The sequence below is a fragment of the Pseudochaenichthys georgianus genome, chromosome 24 (genome assembly GCF_902827115.2).
Source record: "Pseudochaenichthys georgianus chromosome 24, fPseGeo1.2, whole genome shotgun sequence".
NCBI lineage: Eukaryota > Metazoa > Chordata > Actinopteri > Perciformes > Channichthyidae > Pseudochaenichthys > Pseudochaenichthys georgianus.
Genome location: NC_047526.1, coordinates 8,508,009 through 8,534,922, shown reverse-complemented (window position 1 = coordinate 8,534,922; position 26,914 = coordinate 8,508,009). Strand labels below are relative to the sequence as shown.

The 26,914-nt window shown below is 42.3% G+C and overlaps 2 protein-coding genes across 2 annotated transcripts in view; one reads left to right on the top strand and one right to left on the bottom strand.

Moving 5' to 3' along the window:
* The first annotated feature begins 2,570 nt into the window (after nucleotides 1-2,570).
* Nucleotides 2,571-26,914, top strand: part of paqr8 (progestin and adipoQ receptor family member VIII) — a 28,700-nt gene continuing 4,356 nt past the window's right edge. The window contains 2 exon segments of the mRNA XM_034075517.2: nucleotides 2,571-2,617; nucleotides 5,224-5,270. The gene's annotated coding sequence lies outside the window, so the exon portion shown is untranslated.
* On the bottom strand, nucleotides 10,349-14,630 carry LOC117439571 (homeodomain-interacting protein kinase 1-like). Its single transcript, XM_034075516.2, has 11 exons — nucleotides 14,513-14,630; nucleotides 14,152-14,336; nucleotides 13,853-14,044; nucleotides 13,549-13,730; nucleotides 13,311-13,434; nucleotides 13,038-13,160; nucleotides 12,862-12,948; nucleotides 12,611-12,777; nucleotides 12,250-12,369; nucleotides 11,335-11,501; nucleotides 10,349-11,227 (listed from the first exon to the last, which is right to left on the bottom strand). Exons 2-11 carry the CDS (start codon nucleotides 14,332-14,334, stop codon nucleotides 11,109-11,111), a joined length of 1,464 nt encoding a protein of 487 aa, XP_033931407.1. The 5' UTR covers nucleotides 14,335-14,336; nucleotides 14,513-14,630; the 3' UTR covers nucleotides 10,349-11,108.

Here is a 26,914-nt window from a genome sequence, read left to right as displayed (position 1 = left end):
AAACACGTCTTGTTGAGTTTTTACCAAAAAGTTCTATTTTGGTATCATCTGACCATATGACATTCTCCCAATCCTCTTCTGGATCATCTAAATGCTCTCTAGCAAACTTCAGACGGGCCTGGACATGTACTGGCTTAAGCAGGGGGACACGTCTGGCACTGCAGGATTTGAGTCCCTGGGGGCGTAGTGTGTTACTGATGGTAGCCTTTGTTACTTTGGTCCCAGCTCTCTGCAGGTCATTGACTAGGTCCCCCCGTGTGGTTCTGGGATTTTTGCTCACCGTTCTTGTGATCATTTTGACCCCACGGGGTGAGATCTTGCGTGGAGCCCCAGATCGAGGGAGATTATCAGTGGTCTTGTATGTCTTCCATGTTCTAGTAATTGCTCCCACAGTTGATTTCTTCACACCAAGCTGCTTACCTATTGCAGATTCAGTCTTCCCAGCCTGGCGCAGGTCTACCATTTTGTTTCTGGTGTCCTTTGACAGCTCTTTGGTCTTGGCCATAGTGGAGTTTGGAGTGTGACTGCTTGAGGTTGTGGACAGGTGTCTTTTATACTGATAACCAGTTCAAACAGGTGCCATTAATACAGTTAACAAGTTGAGGACAGAGGAGGCTCTTAAAGAAGAAGTTACAGGTCTGTGAGAGCCAGAAATCTTGTTTGTTTGTAGGTGACCAAATACTTATTTTACCGAGGAATTTACCAATTAATTCATTAAAAATCCTACAATGTGATTTCCTGGATTCTTTCCCCCCATTCTGTCTCTCATAGTTGAAGTGTACCTAGGATGAAAATTACAGGCCTCTCTCATCTTTTTAAGTGGGAGAACTTGCACAATTGGTGGCTGACTAAATACTTTTTTGCCCCATTGTATATAACCTGGCCGGCTTAGCCAGTGTGTATTTTTCAAGCACCACAAGATTCAGAGTTTATCAAGTACAATTCTGGGCCATTGATTGTGTCATTTCTCCAAACACATGCAGTAAAAAAGCCTGTCTTGAAGCCTTAAAATGGTGCAGGAAAAGGACTTTACATTGTATTATACTTAAAGACAGGACTATTCAGTTAAGAGAAGAGAAAAAAGGAAAGAAAATTGTTATAATGGGTGATGTAACATTAATGACAGACATAATATGAGGCCCTTGGCACTCAGACTCTAGAGGGGTCATGTTGTGATCACGGGGCATCACCCTTACAGCATGAGGACAATATCATATGGAGTCAGACACTGGAAGTGTGCTGGAGGCGTTGACTGGGACTGATGGAAGGATGAGGCTGATGAGACTGAAGAATCTGTAAGGTACAAACTAGCGGCGGAGGAATAATCATATATTAAAAGACAGCAGCATCATAAGAGGGCAACAAGAGTGAGAGAGTGTGTCAGTGTGCAGTCTACCATCCTCCAACAATATCAGTCTCATGAAGAAAGGTTTTTTAACGCTTATTCAAAATAGCAGAGAAACATGCATTCTTGTTCTCAGGAGGGGACATTGACAGAGGAGTACTGGAAAAGTACACAGTAAGTACTTCATAGTACTTGTGGGGGTAGTTTCACTAGTACTGAGTCCAACAGGATCAATCTCACGAAGAACTAATGGCAACAAAAAAGAATTCCCTCATCAAACTTAGCAGAAGTGGCTTGATTTTGTTCTCAGCAGGGGACTTTGGCAGAGTATTTCTCAAAAGATACACAGTAAAAGTACTTCAATGTATTGTAAGTAGTAGGCTAACTAATACAAAGTCAAACAGTATCAATTTCACTAAGAACTAATGGTAAAATTATATTTTTATCATTCATCAAAGATAGCAGAAAAACATGCATGATGTACTATGGAGGGGACTCTGACAGAGGATTACTCACAAAGTACACAGTAAAAGTACTTATTTTTCTGGTAGAAGTCAAACTAGAACCGAGTCCAACAGTGTCCGTTTCCTTAAGAACTTGTGGTAAAACATATTTGTATCACTCGTCAAATATAGCAGGAATGAAGAGCAGCTGATTTGAAAAAACAAACTCGAGAGGCGGCTGAGTGACCGCAGTGCAGAATCGCTGTAGCCTATAGTTTAAATCTCCTAACAATGTTGTCCATTTTAGACATATGCTTATTATATTTACATTACAGCCCTTAATAACATCCATTTTCTGGGCTCAATATGTGTCTTGGCCGTTTTCGTTGTGATCGCTAAATTCACCTTGTTTCCCTTTGTTTATAATATTATCACCGCTTTTGTTTTGAAATCACTTGCCCCTACACACGGCGGCGTGCGTTGCCGCTTCAACGCTTCTGCCCATTCACTTTGAATGGGGTGACGTCACGATTCGCCGAACTGCATTGTGGGAACAAAGCGTAGCTTCTCTCGAGGTGCTCGCTGCAAAAGTAGAGCAATGTTCTACTTTTGCCGCCTCGACGGAGGCGTCAGCCAATCAAATCCCTCGTATGTAAATCTGACAGTACAAGCAGTAGCCAATCAAACCGGGTGTATGTTGGGAGAGCCAGACCGCAGTTATTTCCCATATGTCAACAAAAGGAGGAGAAAATGATCGTGGCGGTAGGGAACATACAGGGATACAAACCGGAGGAGCCAGGCATGGGGGGAGGTGGCAAAGACAGTGGGGGTAGGTTTTCGCTTGTTTGGGGAGTTTATATCCAGTGTATTTCGTTTGAATGGACAGCTAGCAAGCATAGACAGTATATTTAGCCAGCATGGATGTAACATGAATACTTTGCTTTGTATGTCCGGGGCGGGACATTCATGTGGTTGGTTGTTGGTCGGGCTGCTCGCGTTGATTCCCCAAGCTCAAGACACGCCAAGCGGCAACGCACGCCACCGTGTGTAGGGGCCGGAGCCCCCTAGGGGACATGGAGAAGAAAAAAAATTGAAAAAACAAAACAAAAATGTTTTGCGAGATATCGCAAAACCCCTTTGCGAGATCTCGCAATACTTTTCATTTAGTACTTCCTGGTCAATTCGGCTGCTACGGCAACACATACACCACAACAATGGAGTGGTTCTTCCATTTTACTTTGAGCTTGGCCTTAAATATAAAGATATAACATCAGTGCTTGGCAATAGGCACGGGTTTCACGCATACTGTATAAAAGGGTTTCACATAAGTGAAGACACCTCAAGAAAACACTCAGAGTGAGGGGACATGCACGTTCCTCTGAGCTGAGTTATTGACAGATTCGAATTTCGCGGATCAATACCTCATGAACATAACGTTGTAAAAATACAAACAACATGACTTTACAATCATAGCAAGGTAGACAACGAACTACAGAGTCGTTTTTATCAGAACAGTTCGATACGCGCCGTCATCCAAGCTAAACATCAAGAATTGGTCACAATCTGCAGCTGGAGGAAGGAGAGGAGTGCTTAGGGACCGTCTATAAACTGCAACGGGGTTTTGCGAGATCTCGCAAAAGTATTGCGAGATCTCAAAAGGGGTTTTGCGAGATATCGCAAAACATTTATTTATTTATTTTTTTTAAATAATTTTTTTTCCCTTCTCCATGTCCCCTAGGGGGCTCCGTAGTTTTGCGATATCTCGCAAAACATTTTTTTTTTTGTTCAAACTTTTATTATTTTTCTTCTCCATGTCCCCTAGGGGGCTCCGTAGACTATAGTGTGATTTACCCATATTGATAATAACCACTTTACTCTCTTGTCCTAATCCCGCCCTCGCTTTAATCTCCAGGGCCCAGGAGTTCAACACTTTTAATCTCAATCAGATCCGATCAGATTTTGAAATCCCATTTTTTGTGATCCAGGATCAGACAAGTCTGCTAAATGTTGTCCCTGGAGTTCAAAGCAATTCAGGATAGGATCACCCTGATCCAGATTACGATTTTTCAAGATGACTAGATCCTGAATATCAGTGCTTTAATCCTACCGATCGCCATCTAGTGGATATGAAAAATAATACAAGGAAGACAAAAGACCACATTGCAGAGACATCTATTGTCCGCAATTTGAAAGGTGATGACAGATGATGGACTTTTTTTTAGTTGAAGATATTTTTTATTTAATCTAAATTGCATTTGTGATTGACGATCTTTGTTGTGATACTTTTATGAGCATAAACATTTTTGTCATCAACATTTGGTTGAAAACAAAATAGGCCACCACAAACGTGAGCAAAAAATGGAAAAATAAAATGTATTTCCCATGAAGGCTAAAAATTGTGTATTATTTCAGTTAAGAAAGGTTGCCATCTAATTTTTAAATTGAAACATATTTTAAAAATAAATTGTACAATACATTTTGCTCTGATAACCCACTGGAAATCCACCCCTCTGGTGGGATCAGGATAATCCAGTTTTTTGGGAACCAAAAAACAGGATTAGGATCACTTTGATATCCGATCAGATCAGGAAATCCAATCCAAACTTTAATCTGTATCAAATCTTCAAAACGGGTAGTTCAAACTGACAACACAGGATTGGGATCAGTTTGATCCCAACAAACTGGATTATCCTGATCTCACCAGAGGGGTGGATTTCCAGTGGATTACCAGAGCAAAATGTACTGTACAATTTATTTTAAAATATGTTTCAATTTAAATTAGATGGCAAAGTTTGTTAACTGAAATAATACACAATTTTTAGCCTTCATGGGAAATACATTGTATTTTTTCCATTTTTGCTCACGTTTGTGGTGGCCTATTTTGTTTTCAACCAAATGTCGATGACATAAATGTTTATGCTCATAAAAGTATCACAGCAAAGATTGTCAATCACAAATGTAATTTAGATTAAAGTAAAAATATCTTCAACAAAAAAAAGTCCATCATCTGTCATCACTTTTTAAATAAAAAAATATAATTAGACATTATAGATGTCTCTGCAATGTGGTCTCTTGTCTTCCTTGTAGTATTTTTCATATCCACTAGATGGCGCTCGGTAGGATTAAAGCACTGATATTCAGGATCTAGTCATCTTGAAAAGTCGTAATCTGGATCAGGGTGATCCTATCCTGAATTGCTTTGAACTCCAGGGACAACATTTGGCCGACTTGTCTGATCCTGGATCACAAAAAATTGGATTTCAAAATCTGATCCGATCTGATTGAGATTAAAAGTTTTGAACTCCTGGGCCCAGGCTGTCAGGTTAGATTTGTTTTCTCCTCCCTGCAGCCTCCGGAAATCTCACAACTCCAACGTGTTGAGTTATTTGCAATTACCGGAGGAAACCATGCAGTTAGGCTTGTTTTTTTCTTCAGAGACCTGCGACTCCAGAGGGACAACAGGTGTGTGTCGATACAAACAGGTGAGCTGAGCTGATGTCTCTTCTTTTTCTTACTTCCTACACATCATCGACTATCTTGCACTGTATTCACTTTGTCACGCATTATGGCAAATTAAAGGTTTATTTGATCAACTTTGCCTGTGTTGACATGTCTGTGTAAAATGTGTGTTTTAAGTCTGAATTCTGCAAACAATACAGTTTGTTTGTCGCAAAATCAAGGGGCCATTTAGGAAAATATACTTTTATTCTTATGTATTATTTCTTTATGGGTTAAAATGCACTCCCATCTGTTGCACACGATTTTAATTTACCACATGAGAAAACACTTGTTTTTCCAATATCAACTCAAAAATCCCAAGGATTAAAAAAGTTTAGTTAATCAGAATCAGAGGAATGATGAGGGGGGAAATGATCATTATCACACATGAGATACAGTAGCTGTTTTCAGTTAAGTGTAACCTCTGATTTCCTTCATTCAGTGTGCATATCTAGCTTGGTAAACAATAGCACACATTCCACTCTCCCTGTGTCATAAGAAGAGGCTAGTGGTTACAGGTTTGACTACATCCTGCTTTACCTACACGCAGGGGCGGATCTAGACACATATTCATGGTGTGGCAAGAAGAGGGTGTCAGGAGATTTTGATCACAGTCAAATCAATCAGTTACCTTGGAAAGCCACAATATTGATATTTTAACTCAATAACATTAGGTGACATTATTGTGGCAAAACAGTGAATCCTTAAATATAAATATATAAGGTGGCAGACATAATTTAATGAATTTTAAATGAACAATAACTGAATGAGTTTGTTTCACTCTTAGACCAGCAGGGGTATATATACAAACTGCTGCAATAAGTACATTAATGAACTATCTCATCGATGTTTGTGAATATGATACTATTAACAATCATATTATTCCTATCAGCTGTCAATCACTGTTATGATTCACATATTCATTTATTATTGAATAAACTATATTTTTTGGAGGAGTTAAGGATGAATGTTCCTCAAGACGCTTGCTCACCCTCCTTCAAATTTGAATGACTATCATATATCAAAATTCAAAAGATTCAAAGGAACAGTTCAGCGCCCCACGACTTCAGTGCAAACAGTTACAACCTTGACTTTACATCAGAAAGAACAAACATTAAAGAAGTGACTAACTCAATCAATCATCAATCAATGTTTATTTATATAGCCCAATATCACAAATGTTACATTTGTCTCAGTGGGCTTCACAGTTTGTACAGAATATCAGTATGACAATACGCAACACACTCCCACTCCCTAAGCGTCCAGGAGCGACGCTTGGTCAGGGTCCCGTGCATACTTGCCAACCCTCCCGATTTTCGCGGGAGACTCCCCATTTCATTGCCCTCTCCAGGTTTCCTCCCGGGGTCATATTTCTCCCGCATTTCTCCCGATTTCTGACAAAATTGGATTTACTCACGACTGTTTCCACTCGGACTTTAATACAGCTACACCATTGTTTGGTTTCCATGGTAGCGCGTCTCTTTAGTAGCGCGCGCAACTGAAAGTCTGAGAGGGTGAGGCAGATAAGTCACAGAAAACTAAACAAGAATCGACAAAACTCCCCCCTGCTCACTCCTTTCCTGTATAACACAGGTCCAGCCCACACATATGCTCCATCAAGACAGTGTGCACCTACAACTACAATAAGCATGTTAAGCTAATATAGCTCCGGCGATCCACTATCATTAGCACCCCCCCCCGCGGTGGTTTTGAAATGCTCCCGATTTCTGAGGTCTCAAGGTTGGCTCCTTCAGCTTCATAAACGGACGCAAAGAGCTTTCAACTGATTGCAATGTATTCCCATCGGCGGCGGTATTTGACGCTTAGGGAAGCACCGCATCCGTTTATGTCGGCAGCTCTTAAAGGCAATGTGAGCATCCATTCCCATTGGATAACGGAGAATTGTACACCCTGAAGTAAGTATTCTCCTTACTGTCGATTGATTTGACAGTGATATCTCCACTACTCATCAACTCAAAAACACCAGATTACCTTTGTTAATTAAATGACATAGATAGGTTTAAATTGTGTGCAATGCTTTTGTTTTCCCCCTTCAATTCTGAGAAACAACTTGTTTTCTCTGAAATGTGGAGTGCCAAAGAGACTACACTACCCACAATCCCCAGCTATTGTTGTGACGACGCCTGTCCGCTTTGACAAACCTCGTGATAAGTCAACAAGCTCTGGGATTGGATGTTGGAGTGGCAGTGCGCCAAGGTTATGACCGTGACGTCTGGCCCACCCACAGCCAATCAGTGCTTCATATCGCAGAGCCGGGAAGCCCAGAAGGAAGTGCCACAAACTGCAGTTCATCTAGTGGCCGACAGGGGATGGATGCAAAAAGGAGCAATTCCAATAGACCCCCATGTTAAAATGCCCAACTCTACAGCAGAAATAAACATGTTTCTAGCCTGGATCCAATAAAACTTATTCTGGATATAGTTAGATTCCACCTTCATGACAATGGAATAGGGCGTGCATTTTTTTACCGTGAGTTTTTATAGTAAGTAAAGTAACTTTTGCCGTGAGTGAATGAAAGTATTATTTCTTCTTGAGGTCTGCAGTTTAGCATGTACACATTTGCTGAATATGAAAACACTCAGTGTGTGCCCACTGTGCGACTGTTAAGGATAAACAACCTGTGGCCCCCGATATATGTTTTATGTATTATTGCTACACAAACATTACATTGCAGTTTAAGTGTCGCCAACTCCGTTTAAGAGATCTCTCCCCCGTCTGTGTGCGAGGGGGCGGGGCAGTTTACACACACGCAGCTGCTACATGCAGCAACACACACACACGGAGGAGATGGCGGAGAGAACGCGCTCCGAGGTGTGGTTAAACTATAGCCGTGTCGATGTAGACAATACTCGTTACCAAAAGTGGAATAAGAGTTTAGCATGCAAGAGCGGTAACACGAGCAATTTGTCTAAACATTTAGCAAAAGTGCTCCACATTCAGCTCTGTAGCCCCATCCACGAGTAACGTTTCCACGTCAGGTGTTATGTATGCTAGCAGCAACACACAGAGTTAACTACATTATACAAACATGGGTTAATGATTAGAGGTAACAGAGTTATTTATTTTGTTAAAGTTTCAGCTATTCTGTTTACAGTTCTGTCATCAGATTATTTAATACGATTTGTTAAAACATTGTTGTTTCTTTTGATGTGAAATATTATGTATTTAATTTAAATAAAAAGCAATGTTAGTTTTGTTCACAATTTGTTAAGTTAGTTGACCTTATTTTTTTCTCCAAAAGAACCGATAAAAGTAATGTTAAAGGACCGGATCGATAAGACATAGACATACTTTATTGTCATTTCAACAAGACACAGAGTATACTATTAAAACGACATGTCGTTGTACTGGCTTACAGGAACAGGACAATATAACAACTTGCTAAAATTGTACATACAAATAAATAATAGTGGCGTGGTGCTGATAAAATTAAAGATAAAGTGTGCGTTTAAAATATAAAGACTTACTATACATATAAATAAAATAGACATACTATATAGAAAATATGTGCTCTTTACACAGCGTAATGTAATCTGTATGTTACTGGTCTACTTGCTGTTCAGCAGCCTGATGGCTTGGGGGGAAAAGCTATTGCAGAATCTGGCTGTTCTGCTCTTAATGCTGCGGAACCTCTTGCCGGAGGGCAGCGGGGAGAACAGAGCGGTGAGGATGAGTGGGGTCTTTAAAATGTTCTGGGCTTTTTTCAGGCAGCGTTTCTGAGCAATGTCTCTGATGGGAGGGAGAGAAACTCTGATGATCTTCTCTGCTGTCCTGACCACTCTCTGCAGAGACTTCCAGTCTTTGGCGTTGCAGTCTCTCGACCAGATGGAGATGCCGCTGGTCCGCACGCTCTCTATGGTTCCTCTATTTTTCATTTCAAACCTTTATTTATCCAGATTGGTCCCATTGAGATCATAGATCTCTTTTTCAAGGGAGACCTGCACTATAGAACGTGGAGAGGATGGGAGGGGGGAGCTGTGCAGGAAGTGTAGGCGCTGCTGTGCCTTCTTAAATAGTGATGTAGTGTGAGTGGACCAGGTCAGACTGCTTGTGATGTGCACCCCCAGGAACTTGGTGCTGGCTGTAGTCTTCACTGCTGTGCCGTTGATGTGGAGTGGTGGGTGACAGTGCTTTTTGTTCCTGAAGTCGACAATGATCTCTTTTGTTTTATCGACATTCAGGATCAGGTTGTTGGTGTTACACCAGTCTGTCAGATGTGTCACCTCCTCCCTGTAGGCCTGTTCGTTGTTGTCCCTGATGAGTCCCACCACTGTTGTATCGTCCGCATACTTTATGATGTGGTTGGTACTGAACCTGGAGCATAAGCATAAGTGCTATCGATAGAAGTAGTAGTACCGTTAAAGCCTTAACGATACCCATCCCTATGTGGATGTCAGTTTTACACACATTCTGAGGCCGCCGTGCCTATGTTTTTTGTTTTCACTTCTAATTTATGCTTATGTTCTATTAGTGCATTACAAAATCATTAAAATCATTAATGAAGTTTCAGCTCAGACCCCACACTTAATATGTCTCCCCCTGGCCCACCCACATTTCTCCAGGCCCACCCACACAATAATTCCTGGCTACGTCACTGGCTGAGCATCAAGCTCTTTGAAATGGAATGAAACCACGGCAGACTATTCAAAACTGGACTCGAACGCCCCCAGAGAACTACACATGCTGGCTATTGTGTTTCGCAACATGTTCTCTATGGCACGTCTCTACTGGGAATTGTAGTTTTAAAAGACGTTTTCGTTTTTCCAAAAATTAGAAGTTGACAGTATTAAACTGTGTACAGCCCTGGAGGTTTAGGCGATAGGAAACAAATTGGTGTGTACAAATTTACACATTTACAGACGTGCAATAGGTGCCGTATGTAAATCGAAAAGATAATACAGTACAACATAGGTAGTCCAAATGTTTGGAAATGCATGTGTCTATAATAAGAAGATGAATCCGGATTGGGCCGGGCCGGCTCAGATGATTGGTCATGCTTTTTACAGCGCCACGGCTTCCACAGATGACATTTTTAAAAGTATTTATTGTTAAAGCATTTAATTTATTTTCAAAGGGGGTACATTATTGAAAAAAGTTTGAGAACCACTGCTATAGAACATTATTGACATAATTGAAGTTAATTAAAACATTTCCAATCCAAATGTTGGATTATGATACAGTAATCTTAACATTTGGCAAAATAAGACCTTAAAAGAAAACAGAAAAACAGAAACATTAGTCCTCATCCAAGTGCGAGTAAATATACATCTGAGAGATATACAACAACTGAAGTATTTACAATATGAACAGTATATAGAGGTATACACATCATAAACAGTAGAATATAAAAAGTAATACAGTATAGATCAGGTACAAAAAATAGACAGTATAAAACAGACACAATACAGAATAAATATGAACATCCTATAGAACATAATTGAAGTTAATTAAAACATTTCCAATCTTAACATTTAGCAAAACAAGACCTCAAATAATTTTTTTAGACTGAAAACATTTTTCCTATGGGAAACCTGAGTACCGGGGAAAACCTGTGCAGACACGTGCTGCATATACAAGTAACCGTGAAGGTTTTGCAATGAATCTCCTGGGAGCTGGAAGGAATTTTAAACACCCATGTTTGATTACATGAAAATGAAGCTGATCACGTAGGCTATACTTAAAAACTGAAACATTGACTTACATAATATAACATAAATACAAAACATATGATTAGACTTAATATTATTGCTTCAACTAACCTAATCTAATGACATTTCCTGACATAAAACATTTAATTAGAGTCAACGTTTCAGTTTTTCCAGTGCAAACCCCCCCCCCGCCCCGCAAGGCACATAGAAGCAGGACTTCCTCTTCATATTGGAGAAGAATCCTCTGACTCCTTTCCTGGGCTGGCTGATCACTGCAAATTGAAAGTAAAGTTAGTGCTTTAATCGACTTTGAATAAATGGAGTTTGGAAGGATGTGGCAATTCAGAAATATATATTATATAAGTATAATATTTCCTACCAGGTGAGGATAAGGACTCTTCGATGCTGGAGCTGGGAGCTTTGGTGTTGTCGCTTGCCATAACCGATTCCATGATTTCAATTTCCCAATCTTCATTACTAATTGACTCCAGTTTCCATTCCTGCTCAATTTCAGCCATCGCCATTGCTCCCTGCACAGCCTGGGTACTGCACACAAACAAAGGGTCATTGCTGGTTCACACAAGATCAAAAAGTCTAGATTATATTGAAACTGACATTGTAGTTTTGAGGGCAAGGGTGCATTTTATGTCACCTGCTTAGATTGCATTAAGTATATTAATAATAATGAAGTTGTATTTGTATAGCACTTTTCATACACCAGGTGCAGCTCAAAGTGCTTTAACAACAAGGCACACATCAACATTTACAACAGAACAATAATTTTACATCAGGCCAGACGTTAAAACCTTTTAGCAACATGATAACAGTTTAAGGGACACAGAAGGCAACACAAATGAAAAACAATCAAATCAATAATGATCCCTCTCTGTAAACTAAAGGAATACAAATACAATAAAAACGATAAAATATAGAAACCTATAAATAAATAAAAACCCAAATAACATAATAATAATAATAAAAACTTAATAAATAAAAAGATTAATAAAGGTAAAAATACCAACTTAAAAGGGAATGTCACTAATATAATAAATAACACAAGTAAATATCTCTACATTAAGTAATACAATATAAAAAAATAAATAATATTGATTAAAGAAAATGTAAAAGTGGACTGTTGCTAATAAAAAGCTTATCTAAAAAGATGCGTCTTTATGTCCTGATATTGCCTGGTAGGGAGTTCCAGTTTGGGAGCATAATGAACATAATGATCATTTAATATCGCCTAACTTCATGCACATTTTCTTTGACTCAGCTGAGGGATTAGTGGCCCTACCTGATGGCACTGCTCTCTTTGGGGGCTTCTCCCACCTCCAGGGTCCTCTCATCCGTCTGAACCTCAGTGAAACCAGATGGCAGCTCTTTGAGAGTTGAGGGTTCACAATGTGAGGAGGGTCTGAAGGTAAACAAAGATGCAAGTGGTGTTTTTATTCAAACTTAATGTAATTGCTTTCAACTACCCTAATACAGTTATGTAAAACCTGTTGACATAATACATTTAATCAAAGACAACATTTTTTCAGTGTACAGTACAGATAACATTAGCCATTTACAGTAGTCTACACTGCTTACTTTTGTTTGAAAACATGTGTGCCACGGAGATGGTGTAATTTACAGATTCATACAGACATACTTACTTAGGGCAGTCTTTTCGACTGAGGTAGCGCCTTATTGTGAAAGGATGGACCAGGATTTTATCTGGAGTAATCCTATTATTTTGGTGCATCGTGAGCATTTCCTTCAAAAGCTCCACGCATTCCGTCCTATCTTCTAATTCGGGGCTGTTTGCTTTGTGAAACCTTGTCTAAATAACAAAAATATTGCCAAATATTAATCAAAATTATTTTTTGTTGGCGCTTCTACAGGCAGCATCTAATTGACAACTTACTTTTTTCAGCGCCTCCAGAGAGGAAAAGCTATATTTCCTTTCCTCCATCGTTTTCTTCAACGTTTCCATCTGAAACTCCTTGGGTGTCTGTAAGAAGGCAACATATGTTGTTGCTTAATACTAATGATCTAAATAAGGATAATTCAAAGTTGGCAAAGAAGGTTGTGGTGCTTTACCTTGAATGTCCAATGCTTCTTCAAAAAGGATTTTCTGTTTTCTTTGAAGAATAACCCTGTGTTCAATGCACGATTCAGGAGTTCCTTTGGTGGTTCACCCAGGAGATCGATGATGTAACGCAGCTAGAGACAAAACACAGCAAAACGTCATTTTGGACTACTCTATAAATCTTATAAGCCATGTATAAAACATGTCTGAAAGTATTAGTACATATAAAAACAATATTACAAACATTAAGAAAGATTCAGAAATGAACCATCAATTGTACTCACCACATCATACTCATGTCTTCCTGGGAAAAGCGGAAATCCGAGCAGCATTTCAGCCAATATTGTGCCAAGAGACCAAATGTCAATGGCCTCATTAAATGGCAGGCCAAGAATGATTTCAGGGGACCTGCGTGTGGAGGAACAGAAGAATATACAAGGTCCTTTTTAATCAAATATTCAATGAGGCAGATGGCAGTGAACTCCTTGCATTGATGCATTTCAAAAGCTCTTGAGGTCTTACCTATTCCAAAGAGGCTGCATTACAGCTCTTGGCCACACTTCGGAGTTCTTTACAGCTAGACCAAAGTCGATTAGCTTCACCCTGAGTGGCTTTACGTGGTGATTCACCAGCATGACGTTGTCCATTTTTAAGTCTGAATGGATTATTCCAATACCCTTCAGGGTATCTAATGCTGTGGCCAACTGCAAGTAAAGTAATTTACATAATGTTTATATGATGAAAGAATTTCCCAAACAGGGATCAATAAAAGTATATCTAAGGAGTGGAAAACTAATAGTTCTTGATTTCTCTCTGGTATCCTTACATCTCTGATCATCATTTGTATGCCTTTTAGTGGTAATGGCAGCCTTCCCCTCTTGTTCATGTAGTCATGGAGGCTCATATCCAGCATTTCAAACACCAGGAAGGTCCGGTCAAACGATTGAAAACATTCGTGGCATCTGACGATGTGGGACTTATCAGGGTCGAAACATTGGAGCCTTTCCAGTATGAGAACCTGAGGATAAATAAAACAGTTATGTTGTGTAGAGGCAAATATTTCTTAAGACTCAGGCACTGTCCAAAAATGGATCTTTGACTTGTGAAAATCCAAAGTTAGCTCACCTCTTTCATGTTATTTTTCGATGAGTTCTTTTGTTTTAAAACCTTCACAGCCACAGTCTCTTCGGTGTCCAGTTTTAAACATTCCACCACCTGTCCATAGCAACCCGCTCCCAGAACTTTCAAGATCTGGTAGTTTTCTGAGATTGTGTCGATCAGGGGTTGATGTTCCTTTCTTGACAACATAACTGAAAGCAAAGGTACAAAAAAGTATTAGTATGTTATTTCCAATACCCACAATTTAATAATTTTCTGCCTTGATTTATGTTTTTAACCACTTGTTAAAAGCCCCACATTAATGAGTTATCATAATGACTTGTTTTTTTCAGTTCAGTAACAGATTCACTTCAAAATAAGACAGTACCTGTATTGGTTACAGAATGCTTCACGTTCAGTCGTGTATTTGAGCTGTTTGGGTTTAAAGGGTCAGGGATGTTCGGCGTTACCTTCTCGTTCGTTTGCTCAAACTAATATGATGGAATGATTCCCCTCAGCCTGTTGTAAGCATGACATTAGAATGTCCGTGAGGTCACGAAGCCCTTTAAAGTGTTCGGAATGTAATATCATCGGAACTACAGAATGTCAATGTTCTGTATGATTTTTGTTGTTTTCTTTTAAATATTTGAACCTCTCCCTTTTTCTTTGGTTATTTTGGTGACATTAAGAAGAAAAATATATATATATAGTGCCTACAGTACACTCCTTTAATATATGTGCATGCCTCCCTTTGTGTTCATCTAACGGGAGAGAAACGTTTCTCAAATGCATAGAAAATGTTGTTTTGAAAGGATAATAATTTTAACTAGAAAATTCGAAGAAATGTTGACTGTGTGACTGAAACTTGGGTGCGCATCCCGATGCTAACATTACCCGCGCTGAGTGGGTATTAATAGCATTAGTTGTATTGTTAAGGTACAACAAAGAATATCCATTAATTTTAGCTCACTTTTAGCTTACTACTTTAATTGTTTATCTCTTACATTTTTGGATTCTTGTAGCACATTCCTGCATCGTTTCTGAACATCTTTAGATTACCACTGGATTTAGTTAACGACCGACAGGTGTGTTCAAAGATCAAAGAGTTTCCACGGCAACGCCCTGCCAGTGAACGAGAGACAGCCTGTCAGAGAATGTATTGACAATATTGTGCAGCATTATTGCTTCCAAGTAAAAAACTGAAACTCCAATCAGCTGAATATCCTACCCAGAGTATTTAGGATACCAGATGAACACACCTGACGACTTGATTAAATTAGCATATCGGTGTGGCCGTGACAAATTTCCCTACATTATGATCACCAAATGATGTATGAAAAGTGAAAATTGTGGCCAGCCGAGCAATAGTTGGAAAATAAACTCTTCTGATTTTACAGCTCTTGTCCCCTCTAGCTGTGATGTCACCCACCCTAACGGTACGTCCACACGGCTCCGTCGCGTGCTTCAACGGAGACGCTTCCCATTCACTTTGAATGGGGTGACGTCAAGCTTTGCCGAACTGCATTGTGGTTCCGTCCAGGGTTTCCGCTAGGATTTTTCCTCGCCGGTCAAATGTCCGGGCAGAATTAATTTTACCGGACTAATTTGAAACTTACCGGTCATATTTCAATAATAATAATAAGAGTTGTGTAGCAGAGTTTCCGTTAGCAGGTAATTACCGGACTATGAGCAGATATGTTTCACTTTAAAACTCAGTTCACGGGCTCATTTTTATATTGCTTCAGTTTATAATTGTAACAGATCGAAAAATTCAGATTCATTTTTCAATAAATGATTCCACAAACAACAAACAACATAATTATTACATTCAAACAAACTACTTGTAGTAGATAACGTACATTATTCAGAAGTTTACATCAACTTTGAATAATAACACGGGAGAAACGGATCCTCTCTTTTCCCCTCTCTCTCTCTCCTGACAGCACGTCAGTTTCTCATGCAGCTCCTGCAGCTCGCTAAACAGAGGGCGGGTCTTCAGGTGATTATGCAGAGCTGCGTGTCTCGGTCAGACTCAGCAGCTGATCTGATCTCTCTCTCTCGTCCGGTTACACTTCACTCGCGTTTATGTCCATATCGATCAGATCCAGCTCTCCTGATCGGCCTTTATAGAGAGCACCGATCAAACTATTAAGAATGAATATCGGCCGATAATGACCGGCGGCCGATCGATCGGAGCCTCCCTAATTATTACCAGACATTTTGACCGGCAGGTTTTGAATTTACCGGTTTTTAATAAATGTTACCAGCTAAAAACCGGTAATTACCGGCTAACGGAAACCCTGGTTCCGTCGTGTCGCTTTGCCTCCGTTGCTCGCTTCGAATGTTGAGAAAAGTTCAACTTTTCAAGCGTCGACGGAAGCGCTAGCCAATCAAATCATATGCCAATACAAGCGCTAGCCAATCAAGCTTGTGTGTCCGGGGGCGGGAGATTCATGTGATTAGTTGTTGGTCGCGCACCAGACACGCCTACCGGCAAGCTTCAACACGACGGAGCCGTGTGGACATTCCGTAAGTCTTAACTCTCCGATACACACTAAATTCCCAGGAAGTGTGCCGGGCTCTGTGCCCAACATTCGTTGTGTCCAAACAGCGGTACTGCAACTTCCGTATCAATCCGTGACATCACTGGGCCCAAAAATACTTTTTCCCATTGACTAACATTGGGAAACGTCAGTAAATCAGCGGATATTTTTTTTGAACTAAACTTCCCAGTACGAACTATTTTGTAGCCCTTATTATAATCATTCGGTCCTTAAAGTTGTAAAATGCACTAAAAGCCGAATCTAGATTTAGATTCTCCATTCATTCTAGTGAACCGAGAGTGTGAGCTCAGGGGGCGGGGCTTGAGTGGCAACTCAACTGCGCATATTCTATGAGCGCACATACGGGTACTTCTGCTCTGACAGCCAGGTATGACGGGTAATCTGTGACGCTTCACTCTTTCAAAAGTTGGGCAATTTTGCCTTCATGCGCCAATGAGCAACTCTCATAGGAAAGAACGAGATCTCGCCTCCGACGCTGTACTCAGTTCTTATTATACATCCATGATACACACCCATTATAAAATGTGAAACAGTGTGATTTTCACAAAACATAAGCTGTGACTGCGCGAGAACCATACTACCTATCAAAAAAATCCAAATAGTCTAAAGTCCATAGTCTGGAGAACGGTTTAAACTTGTAATTTTTGTTCTACGTTAAAGTATGCAAATCTGAATGGGCTCAAAGTGGGGTGTTTTTGAGCTCTTTTCAAATGGATTTCCCGTTCCTATTCCGCACGTTTTTATGTGTTTTTTGTGTGTTTCGTGTCAACGCTGCCGGACGAGTAGCATGACAACATTTGTGGCAGAAGAAGGAGAATATGATGAGATAAGTATGTCAAATATGTTGTGTTCTTTAATTCCAGGAAAGACAAACAACTTCTAAGTTTAACTATTTATTAAAAGAGAGCAAAAGATATATTTCACTTGGCCAAGGACTCCGTCCGGTCACAGAAATCACAGGCAGAAGAGCTGTAATCTGTAACTCTATTTCCGGAAAAAAGCATTCAACCTCATGCGTGCATACCATTTTATTATTCAGGGCTCTGCCCGTACATTTATGATTGGTTGAGACTAGATGGAGAGGACCGTGGTTTAGACTTTGGTCTCCCTGGTTGGTGCACAGACTTAGACAAAGTCTCTTGGCAACATGACCTCCAATCAGCATTCGGCCTGTGAAGGTCTCTCCCTACTCTAGTCATGCTATCCTACGTAATTTGTTTTGCTGAAGTTTCTACAATAGATAGTGGAATCCTCCATTACACTGATTCCCAGTTATGCGTAAGGGAGCTCACACACTGTTCTAAGGCCAGGGCTGCATCTCAGGTCGATTAAATGGAATCCTTGCTTCCCTCACTTGCGTTGTTTCCCTGCGACTAGTCCCTCCCACCAGGGAAGCATGGAGAGACGCAAGGAAACCACGAGAAGCAGGGAAATGAGTTTTAAGAGCAATGGGACGTCCTTTCCTCCGGAGCGTCACGTGAAGCGACGTCCGTTTGTGATGACGCCGCACAGCTGATGTCTGACAGCAGCCAGCTCTGTCCCCGTTGTTTTCACAAACACCCCCTGTTAGTACACATTTACCGACACAAACATTTATATCATCTGTTGTAGACCCAAATAAATAAAATAAAATAAGAACTCATTCTCAAAAAAGATAAACGCCATTCTTAAAATGTATAAACGAAAAAAGCGTTCATGAAAATATTTCCAATAATTTAATAAAATAATAAATTTTGACCACTTTGTTGTTCAGATATATCACATATTTGTAACTAAATGAGACATTAATTGAAACAAAACACAGTATAAACTGAGGAGTGACTCTCGTGAGTTTCATGTATTTTCTTCACTCCGCTGGGAAACTGCTCTCATGTCAAGAAGCATCAGATCAGTGCATGCACTGCATCGTCCAATCAGTGAGCGATACACAGTAAGGGGGCGGGGCGAGTATCTGAGGATTTCATCAGAGGATGGTCTGGTGGTTCCTCCATTATTGCTCCTCCATTATCGCTCCTCGATCCGCGGTCCTCCGGCAGAAATAAGCGCCATGGGACGGTACTCAAGATGGCGCAGACAAATCAACTTCCGATGAGACCGAGGACCGACGAGCGAGGAAATTAAAATAATCGACCTGAGATGCAGCCCAGGGCGATCTCCTTTTCTCAATAACTCATCGTCTTCTACAGTGTCTCCACCTGGCTTTTGCAACATTTCTAATGCAAGCTTTCTTCTATGACTTTTCCCTTCGTTTCGTATCCAACCCTGGGACTGGTGATTGTGTCTATTTATTTTATAGTCATAGCTGTGGGGGAAACTTCTGAAGCAATTGGAGTCAGGACTCAGAGGGTGTTTCTCAATCTCGAGTACGCTTGCTTGGTAGCACATGTCTTCCGAGCGTCTTGCTTCAGAAGCGAGGCAAGAATACTTCCTCGGAAAACGAAGAATGGAACAGGCGAGCAAGTGTGCAGGTGTGCATCATATCGGCCCCGCCTTACATTTTCCGCCACAGATTTTGGAAATGCGTCCGTGCGCAAAGCATTGTGGGGATTTTAAGACCGCGGAGTCTATACATGTGCAGCCTCAACATTTCTCCAAACGAAGTACGCCGGGCTCGGTAGAATTCCAAGTATGCTGGACATTGGAACAGTACTTCGGCGGCACTCGATGACGTAGTATGCTTGAAATAGTGGCTCTGGAGCAGCTTTACTCGACATTGAGAAACACCCAGAGAGACACGAGGAGAGCTGGAGCTTTGATGGCAAACAATGACGTTTTATTTGGAGCTTCGGCCGGATAATTCAGAAGACACGTGCTGTGCTACGAGTTGACCACACGGTTGAGATGCCACAATCAATTCTGAAGAACCCTACTCCAGACCCGTGTATTTAGCTAGTTCTCAGAGAATAATCCACATTGTGCATAACAAGATAGAATCATAACACCTCTATCAGCTGACGCCAACAGGCAGGAACATAGAGACAAAACACTGAGAGCACAGCAGCCAAGGTTACAGGTGCCTGTGCTCAGTTAGGACAGTTTGAACTGACAAAGTGGGTCAAAGTTATGGGCCTTGGAAAATATTTCCCCAACAGTACCTCTCTTTTAATCCATTTTGATAGCAAAAAAACCTTAGTCTAATTATAATTTGTTCAGTACTTAAATCATTGGGAATCTTCAGATTTGAGAGTGGATTTACACAACATCAATTATATCAATAACAATCACATTAATAACAACACAATAAGATTGAAACAGTCAATCACAATGATTGAGACAGCCAATCATAATAGAACAATCATCTCTCCTCAGTGTTTGGAGCATCTTTTGTCAAAAGCATAATACTGAACCATGTACTGAACACATAAAATCACAGATACATATAGCAAAAACATTTATTTTAAACTAATATGTTTTAACATTTAACCATTAGTTAATCTCCTTTATCAAACTATAAAATCAAAAGCAGCTTTCAGTTTAAAGATTTACTTTAAGGCAATCACTAGTCAAAAGCCTTTAAACTCAGGATCATAAGAGATCCAGTTAAGGTATACAAATCAGGATCATAAGAGATCCAGCTAAGGTATACAAATTCAGAGTTAAGGTATACAACTCAGTGGGGATTTGATCAATCTGTAATCTGCAAAATTGCAGTGTCTTCAATTTAGGATTATATTTACGTTAGCTTCATTAAATATTAAATCAAAAGACTATGGCATGATAACATAATTACATTATTTAAACTATCAATCCTTATGTCATTTCAAAATCTGAAGGAAAAAGTTAAACAATTCTCAAAATGTTTAACAATCTGAAAAGGAAAAGCTAGGTAAATATTCAAAGACTTTTGTAAAAACCTGGAAAGGAAGGATTAAACATTCTTAAAACTTTAATTCATACATTTGTAATTGCTACAACTGATCTGTACCAAACTACCTCAATTAATTATTCTTATTAGCCATACTTACCTGAAAATATACTTATGGTACTTGGAAAGGGTTCTTCTGTGTTTATCTAATGTTGAATATAGAATATCAATTTATTTAAATTATACTTCTCTAATTTGAGGATCAAATATGCTATGTAATTTTATATGAATTATTATAAATATTTGTTTTGGGCCAAAACTGAAATTAATCCAGTACTTGAAACATCATTTTAGGTCAGTCCTGTGCATGGATAATGCATTGAAGAGTAGTGTTGTTCAGCCTGATTGCTGGACGATTAAGGATATTAACATTATCTGTTATAATTTTAGAAATACCTTATTATTCAATACCTTATAATCTGAAAATATTTATTTAGTTTAGTGCGTTCAGAATGTTCATTTTAATCGAGTCAGGGACAGGCAGTGTCAAAACCAGGAAATCCAGCAGTCAGGCAAACAAATCCGAGAAGGGGCAGGCAGACTCCAGGGACGACTAGGGACTGGGAGAGGCTGTAGTAGACCGATAGGAGCCTGGTGTGAAGACTTGCTACGGGCGCAAACAGTGCAGGCCAGCACAAAGGCTCGAGAGTCCGCTTCCATAGAAGGACACCAGAAGTGTCATCTCAGGAGGGATAGGGTCCGACTCACACCCGGGTGGCAGGCAAAGCGGGAAGCATGGTTCCATAGGAGAACCTGTGAGTGGACAGAGTCAGGTACAAACAAACGGTTATCTGGACCATCTCCTGGATCTGGATGGTCTCTCTGTGCCTTCCTCACTGAGTTCTCAATCTCCCATGTTGCAGCGCCCACCACTCTGGTAGCGGGGATTATGGTGTCAGGAGCTATGGGATCCTGATCCACTGCAAACTGCCGGGACAATGCGTCAGGTTTAAGGTTTTTAGAACCAGGTCGGTAGGTAAGGGTGAAGTTGAACCTCCCAAAAAACAATGCCCAGCGTGCCTGACGGGAGTTTAGTCGTTTGGCAGTTTGTATGTAGACCAGGTTCCTGTGGTCTGTCCACACAATGAATGGATGTTCAGAGCCTTCCAGCCAGTGCCTCCATTCTTCCAGCGCAAGTTTTACAGCAAGCAGCTCCCTGTTGCCAACATCATAGTTGCGCTCAGGGGTTGTCAGTCGTCGGGAAAAAAAAGCACAAGGGTGAAGCTTTTGGTCGGAGACTGAGCGTTGTGATAGAACAGCCCCCACACCGGTGTTGGATGCATCAACCTCAACAATAAACTGAAGAGATTGGTCAGGGTTCGTAAGAATAGGGGCCGAGGTGAAACGTCTCTTCAGCTCAGAGAAGGCAGCCTCAGCCTGAGTAGTCCACGAGAAGGGGATTGCTGGGGAGGTGAGTTGGTTGAGAGGACCGGCAACACGACTGTAGTCTCTGATGAACCGGCGATAGAAATTAGCAAAGCCCAAAAAACATTGGAGCTGCTTCCAGGTGGAAGGTTTGGGCCATTGGGCCACTGCTTGTACCTTCTCTGGGTCTGTTCTCAGCTGACCTTGCTCAATGATGTAGCCTAGGAAATCCACTGAATCCACGTGAAATTTGCATTTCTCTACTTTGACAAACAGCTCGTTCTCGAGGAGCCTTTGTAGAACCTGCTGCACATGTTGGGTGTGTTCCTCCATGGTCTGTGAGAATATCAGGATATCATCAAGATACACAAATACTGAACGGTTCAGGAAGTCACGGAGGACATCGTTCACAAGAGCCTGGAAGACAGCTGGGGCATTGGTGAGTCCAAAGGGCATCACTAGATACTCGAAATGGCCTAGTGGGGTGTTGAACGCCGTCTTCCACTCGTCTCCTTGACGTATGCAGACCAGGTGGTAAGCATTCCTGAGGTCGAGTTTCGAGAAAATGGTGGCCTTCTGTAGGGGTTCGAAGGCTGAATTGATGAGGGGCAGTGGATACTTGTTCTTGATGGTGATGTTGTTAAGGCCTCGGTAGTCAATGCAGGGGCGTAGGGAGCGGTCCTTCTTGGATACAAAGAAGAAGCCTGCTCCGACGGGGGAAGAAGAGGGTCTTATGATGCCAGCAGCCAGTGAGTCTTTGATGTATGTCATGGCCTCACGCTCAGTTCGGGACAAGTTAAACAGGCGACTGGATGGGAGAGATGCCCCAGGAAGAAGATCTATAGTCGTAAGGGCGATGAGGGGGCAGAGAAAGAGCACGCTGTTTGCTGAAAACCTCTCCCAGGCTATGATAAACCGGAGGGACAGCGGACAAGTTGAGTGGCTCCTGCTGCACTGGGGGAATACCGACCTCTGCTGGGGGAATTGCAGACCGCAGGCATGAAGAGTGACAAAAGGAACTCCAACTCCTTACTTGATTCTCCGACCAGTCCATGTGGGGGTTGTGCAGTTTTAACCATGGCTGGCCCAGAAATAGGGGTGTGTGAGGGGAGGACATGACGTGGAACTGAATCATCTCATGGTGATTACCAGACAGGACGAGATGTAGGGGTTCGGTGACATGGGTAACGCGTGCCAGGAGCTTCCCATTCAGACCTCGAGCATTGAGAGGAGCTGTCAGAGGTTGAGTGGAGATGCCGGCTGAGGCAACCAGTTGGGCATCCAAAAAACTCTCATCAGCCCCAGAGTCCACTAGGGCAGGCAGAGAGAGAGACTATTGATTTAACAGCAGTGTGGCTTCAAGTGGCTTGCGGGTCTGGGGGGTTGAGGAAGAAACAGCTTTGCTCACCAGTATCCCCACCTTTACTGGCGAGCACCCTCTTTTGGGCGCTGGGGGCATGTGTCCACGAGATGACCGGAGTGAGCACAGTAGACACAAAGTCCTTCTCTTATTCTCCGGAGACGTTCTTGGGGAGTGAGTCGGGCTCTGCCTAGCTGCATCGGTTCCTCTGAAGACAGGAGAGGAGACAAGACTTCAGATGGAGCACCAGGACTTGGGAAAGTCTCCGACCTGAATCTTGCGAGAGGAGACGAGACAGGGCGAGAGGGGAGTGACCCAGGAGATCGGCTGGCTCTTTCCCTACGGCGCTCCCTAAGGCGGTTATCCAGTCTTATGGCTAGGGAGACCAACTCATCCAAGTTAGCTGATTCGTCCCTCACTGCTAACTCATCTTTAACAGAATCAGTTAGCCCGGTTTGAAAAACCCCTTGAAGCGCTGTGTCATTCCACCCTGCCTCTGCAGCTAAGGTCCTAAATTCCACTGAGTATTCGGCTACACTACGGGAGCCCTGTCGCAGTGAGAGGAGGCGTTTAGTATCGTCCCTACCGCTGACGGGGTGGTGGAAAACTTTCTTCATTTCTTCTGTAAACTCTGGATAAGAATAACAAAGGTTGGACTGACTCTCCCATACAGCTGATGCCCAGGCTAGGGCGCTACCTGTAAGTGAACCTATCATATAACAAATCTTAATTCTGTCATTAGCATACGTAGACGGCTGCTGCTCAAACACAAGAGAACACTGCATTAAGAAAGATGTACATGTCCCTAAGGCACCTGCGTACCGCTCTGGAGTGGGAATGTTTGGCTCACGTGAAGGGAGAGCGGGCTGGGCTGGAAACGGTGCTAACTCTTGTGGGGGAGCTGGATCCTCAGGAGCAGGCGGAGCAAGATGAGTGGAAACCAGGTTGAGATGATGTCCCATCTGTGCTACGTTGGCGGCTAGTGATGCGAGGTTATCCATAACCTCTCTGAGCCTCTGGTCATGCCGGCCCACGAGGACGCCTTGGTTGGAGAGAGCCTCATGAATTGGGTCCGGGCCTGCTGGGTCCATGGTGGCCAGATTGCTCTGTTAGGATTATGTTTTAAACAGGACCCAGGCGCAGGCAATGACTGAAGATGTTTAAATAGTTTATTGCTTCGGAGACTCAGGCAGGTTTGGTGATATGGAGGTCCGGAGTGGAGGTAGGCAGTGAGAGGCTGGACTGATTACAAGGCAGGCAGGTATGATGCAGGAAGAAACAGGCAGGTTGGCTGGAAGCTCTGGTGGACGATGGCAGAGGGATTGCACTGGAAACACAAGAGAAACTAGTTACAAAAGGTACGGAATTACACCCAGACAGGATAACTGAATGGGCAGCCAGGAGGATGTACTACCACTGATGTAGAAAACAATCTGGCGGTGAGTTGCTGGGAGACTGGAGTAGATAAGCTGTGTCCTGATTAGATGATGAGGGACAGCTGAGTCGGACGGCCAGGTGAGAGCAATCAGGCTGCTGCCTGCAAGGGAAAACACACCCTCTCCACACACAGGGGAACAAACAGGAACACAGTTTGGACCGTGACACCTCCATGCCTGGTTCCTCCGGTTTGTATCCCGGTAGGTGAAGAGGGTCTGGTCATACAAAACCGGGTGATTTGCTACGGCGATAGTTAGTTTCTCCTCCGACTTTTTTTGAAATATAGAAATGAACGGCAGGATATCTCTCCCAGCTTAGACGCGGTTTGATTGGCTACGGCTTGAGCTGTCAGATTTTCCGAAACGGGATTTGATTGGCTGGCGCTGGCTTCTCCGGCGGAGACGGACCGCTATGCTACCCACAATTCAGTTCGGCGAAAAAGCGAGGCAACGTGACGTCACCCCATTCAAAGTGAATGGGCAGATTGGCGCTGTCGACGCTGTCGACGCTGTAGTGTGGGTGGCCGTCCACACTACAGCGTCGACAGCGTCAACGCCGTAAGTGTGTGTGTGTGTCCACATCTATAGCCTGTTATTGTCTCATTATACCGCACTGTGAATGAATCAAAGTAAATATATAAGTCGTCATGAACACATCTGTCCATCAGACAGAGGGCTGCTGTGCCTCCTGTCATCATTAATGGACGTCTCTTTAAAATGACCGCTCAGAGGAGAGGATTTCTCATTTCTCTAACAGCCTGCTGCTTCCCCTCCTCGGCTCCTCCGCTCGCATCTCCTGTGGGCGGGACTAAGTCTTGAGGATAGGAGTCGAGGAGGGGCGTCGAGGAGGGGAGTCGAGGAGGGGAGTTAGTGAAATGAGAAAGGGCCCAGGAGTGGAGTGCACCAGCTGGGTGTAAAAAAGTAGGGCTTAACTCTAACGTCGGGCTTAGCTACGTCCAACGTAGTGATTCGAATTTACACCGAGTGCACCAAGCCTGACTAGTCTCGGGCGTAGCTGCGCCTGGTCTTAAGATGCGCGTCCACGTGAATACACGCGAAACAGTAATTGTTGCCAAGCAATGCCATTTTACCATTTTACAGACTCAGAGGACCGCAAAGAAGAGGGAATTCCCACACCCACAGCGTCAGCGATGACTCAAGGGGAATCCCAAATGGCCACACCCCGAAAGAGAAAGAGGGATTTGTCAGAGCTACAGCGGTAACTGACGGAGAAAGAAATCGTTCGTGTGGAGGTAGAGACCGTCAAATTGAGAGCGGAACACGAAAAAATTGAACTGGAGAAGGAGAAATTGAGACTCTTCTTAATGCCCTTTCATTGTTAAACATGTAAACAAGACGTTTACATGTGTGTCGTTAATATCCGTCTTGCCTGTTTTACGTTACTATGGATACTAGTCTGTCTTTCCGATTTACGCCTGTTCCATACTCGGCGTAAAAGTTACACCCGGGCGCAGGGCCGCCCCTCCCTACAGGCCAATCACGCAGGCTGCATGGGGCCCCGCCTTGCGCAGGGGGCCCCGCCCAGAGGGCCTCAGCTGCTGTGCGCAGTTCTCGCACCCCCGGCTGACACGCGAGAGTGAGAGGTGACAAGGGGAGCACGTCTGTAACCCGACAGCGTTGCAATTAATCGACATCTGACCAATCACGGCTTTGATACGGCCACTAGTGCAGGTGAAGAGATGTCGGTGAAAAGACAGTTTCAGTCCGGCGCAAGCAAGAGGGGAAAAAAAACAAAACATGAAGAAACTAGAGCATCACTCGAAGGTGGGATATTGTAGGAGTAAAATGTACAACTTGCGAATGTTGTATAAGTCAAATTGCCAATTGCCATATTAAAACATCTGCTGCAATTCACGACATGAAGAAGGCAGTCTCTGCAGAGCATACAGGCTAATGGAGATGCAGTTATTTCCAGCATTCTTTATTTACCATTCATTCAAGTATGTGATGCCTTTTATCTGCTAATGTACAGGAGGAAGAGTGATAAACTGTCTGTCTAGTTGGCTTACATAACAGTTAAAGTTTACAGCCTAAAAAACATGGAGCATTTTTCCACCTTATATTCATTTTGATGTCAATTTGCACATTTCATGGTGATGCTCAGCCTCTCCCCTTAACTGCTAACAGTCATCATCATGTCAACCACAACACAGAGAAATACTGATAGAAATGTGTGTGC

Coding starts and splice junctions, on each gene's coding strand:
- LOC117439571 (XM_034075516.2), bottom strand. CDS start 14,334: ATGTTGTCAAGAAAGGAACATCAACCCCTGATCGACACAATCTCAGAA. Junction 12,370..12,610: donor AGTCGAAAAGACTGCCCTAA/GTAAGTATGTCT, acceptor GTTTACCTTCAG/ACCCTCCTCACATTGTGAAC. Junction 11,228..11,334: donor AGAGTCCTTATCCTCACCTG/GTAGGAAATATT, acceptor TTCAATTTGCAG/TGATCAGCCAGCCCAGGAAA.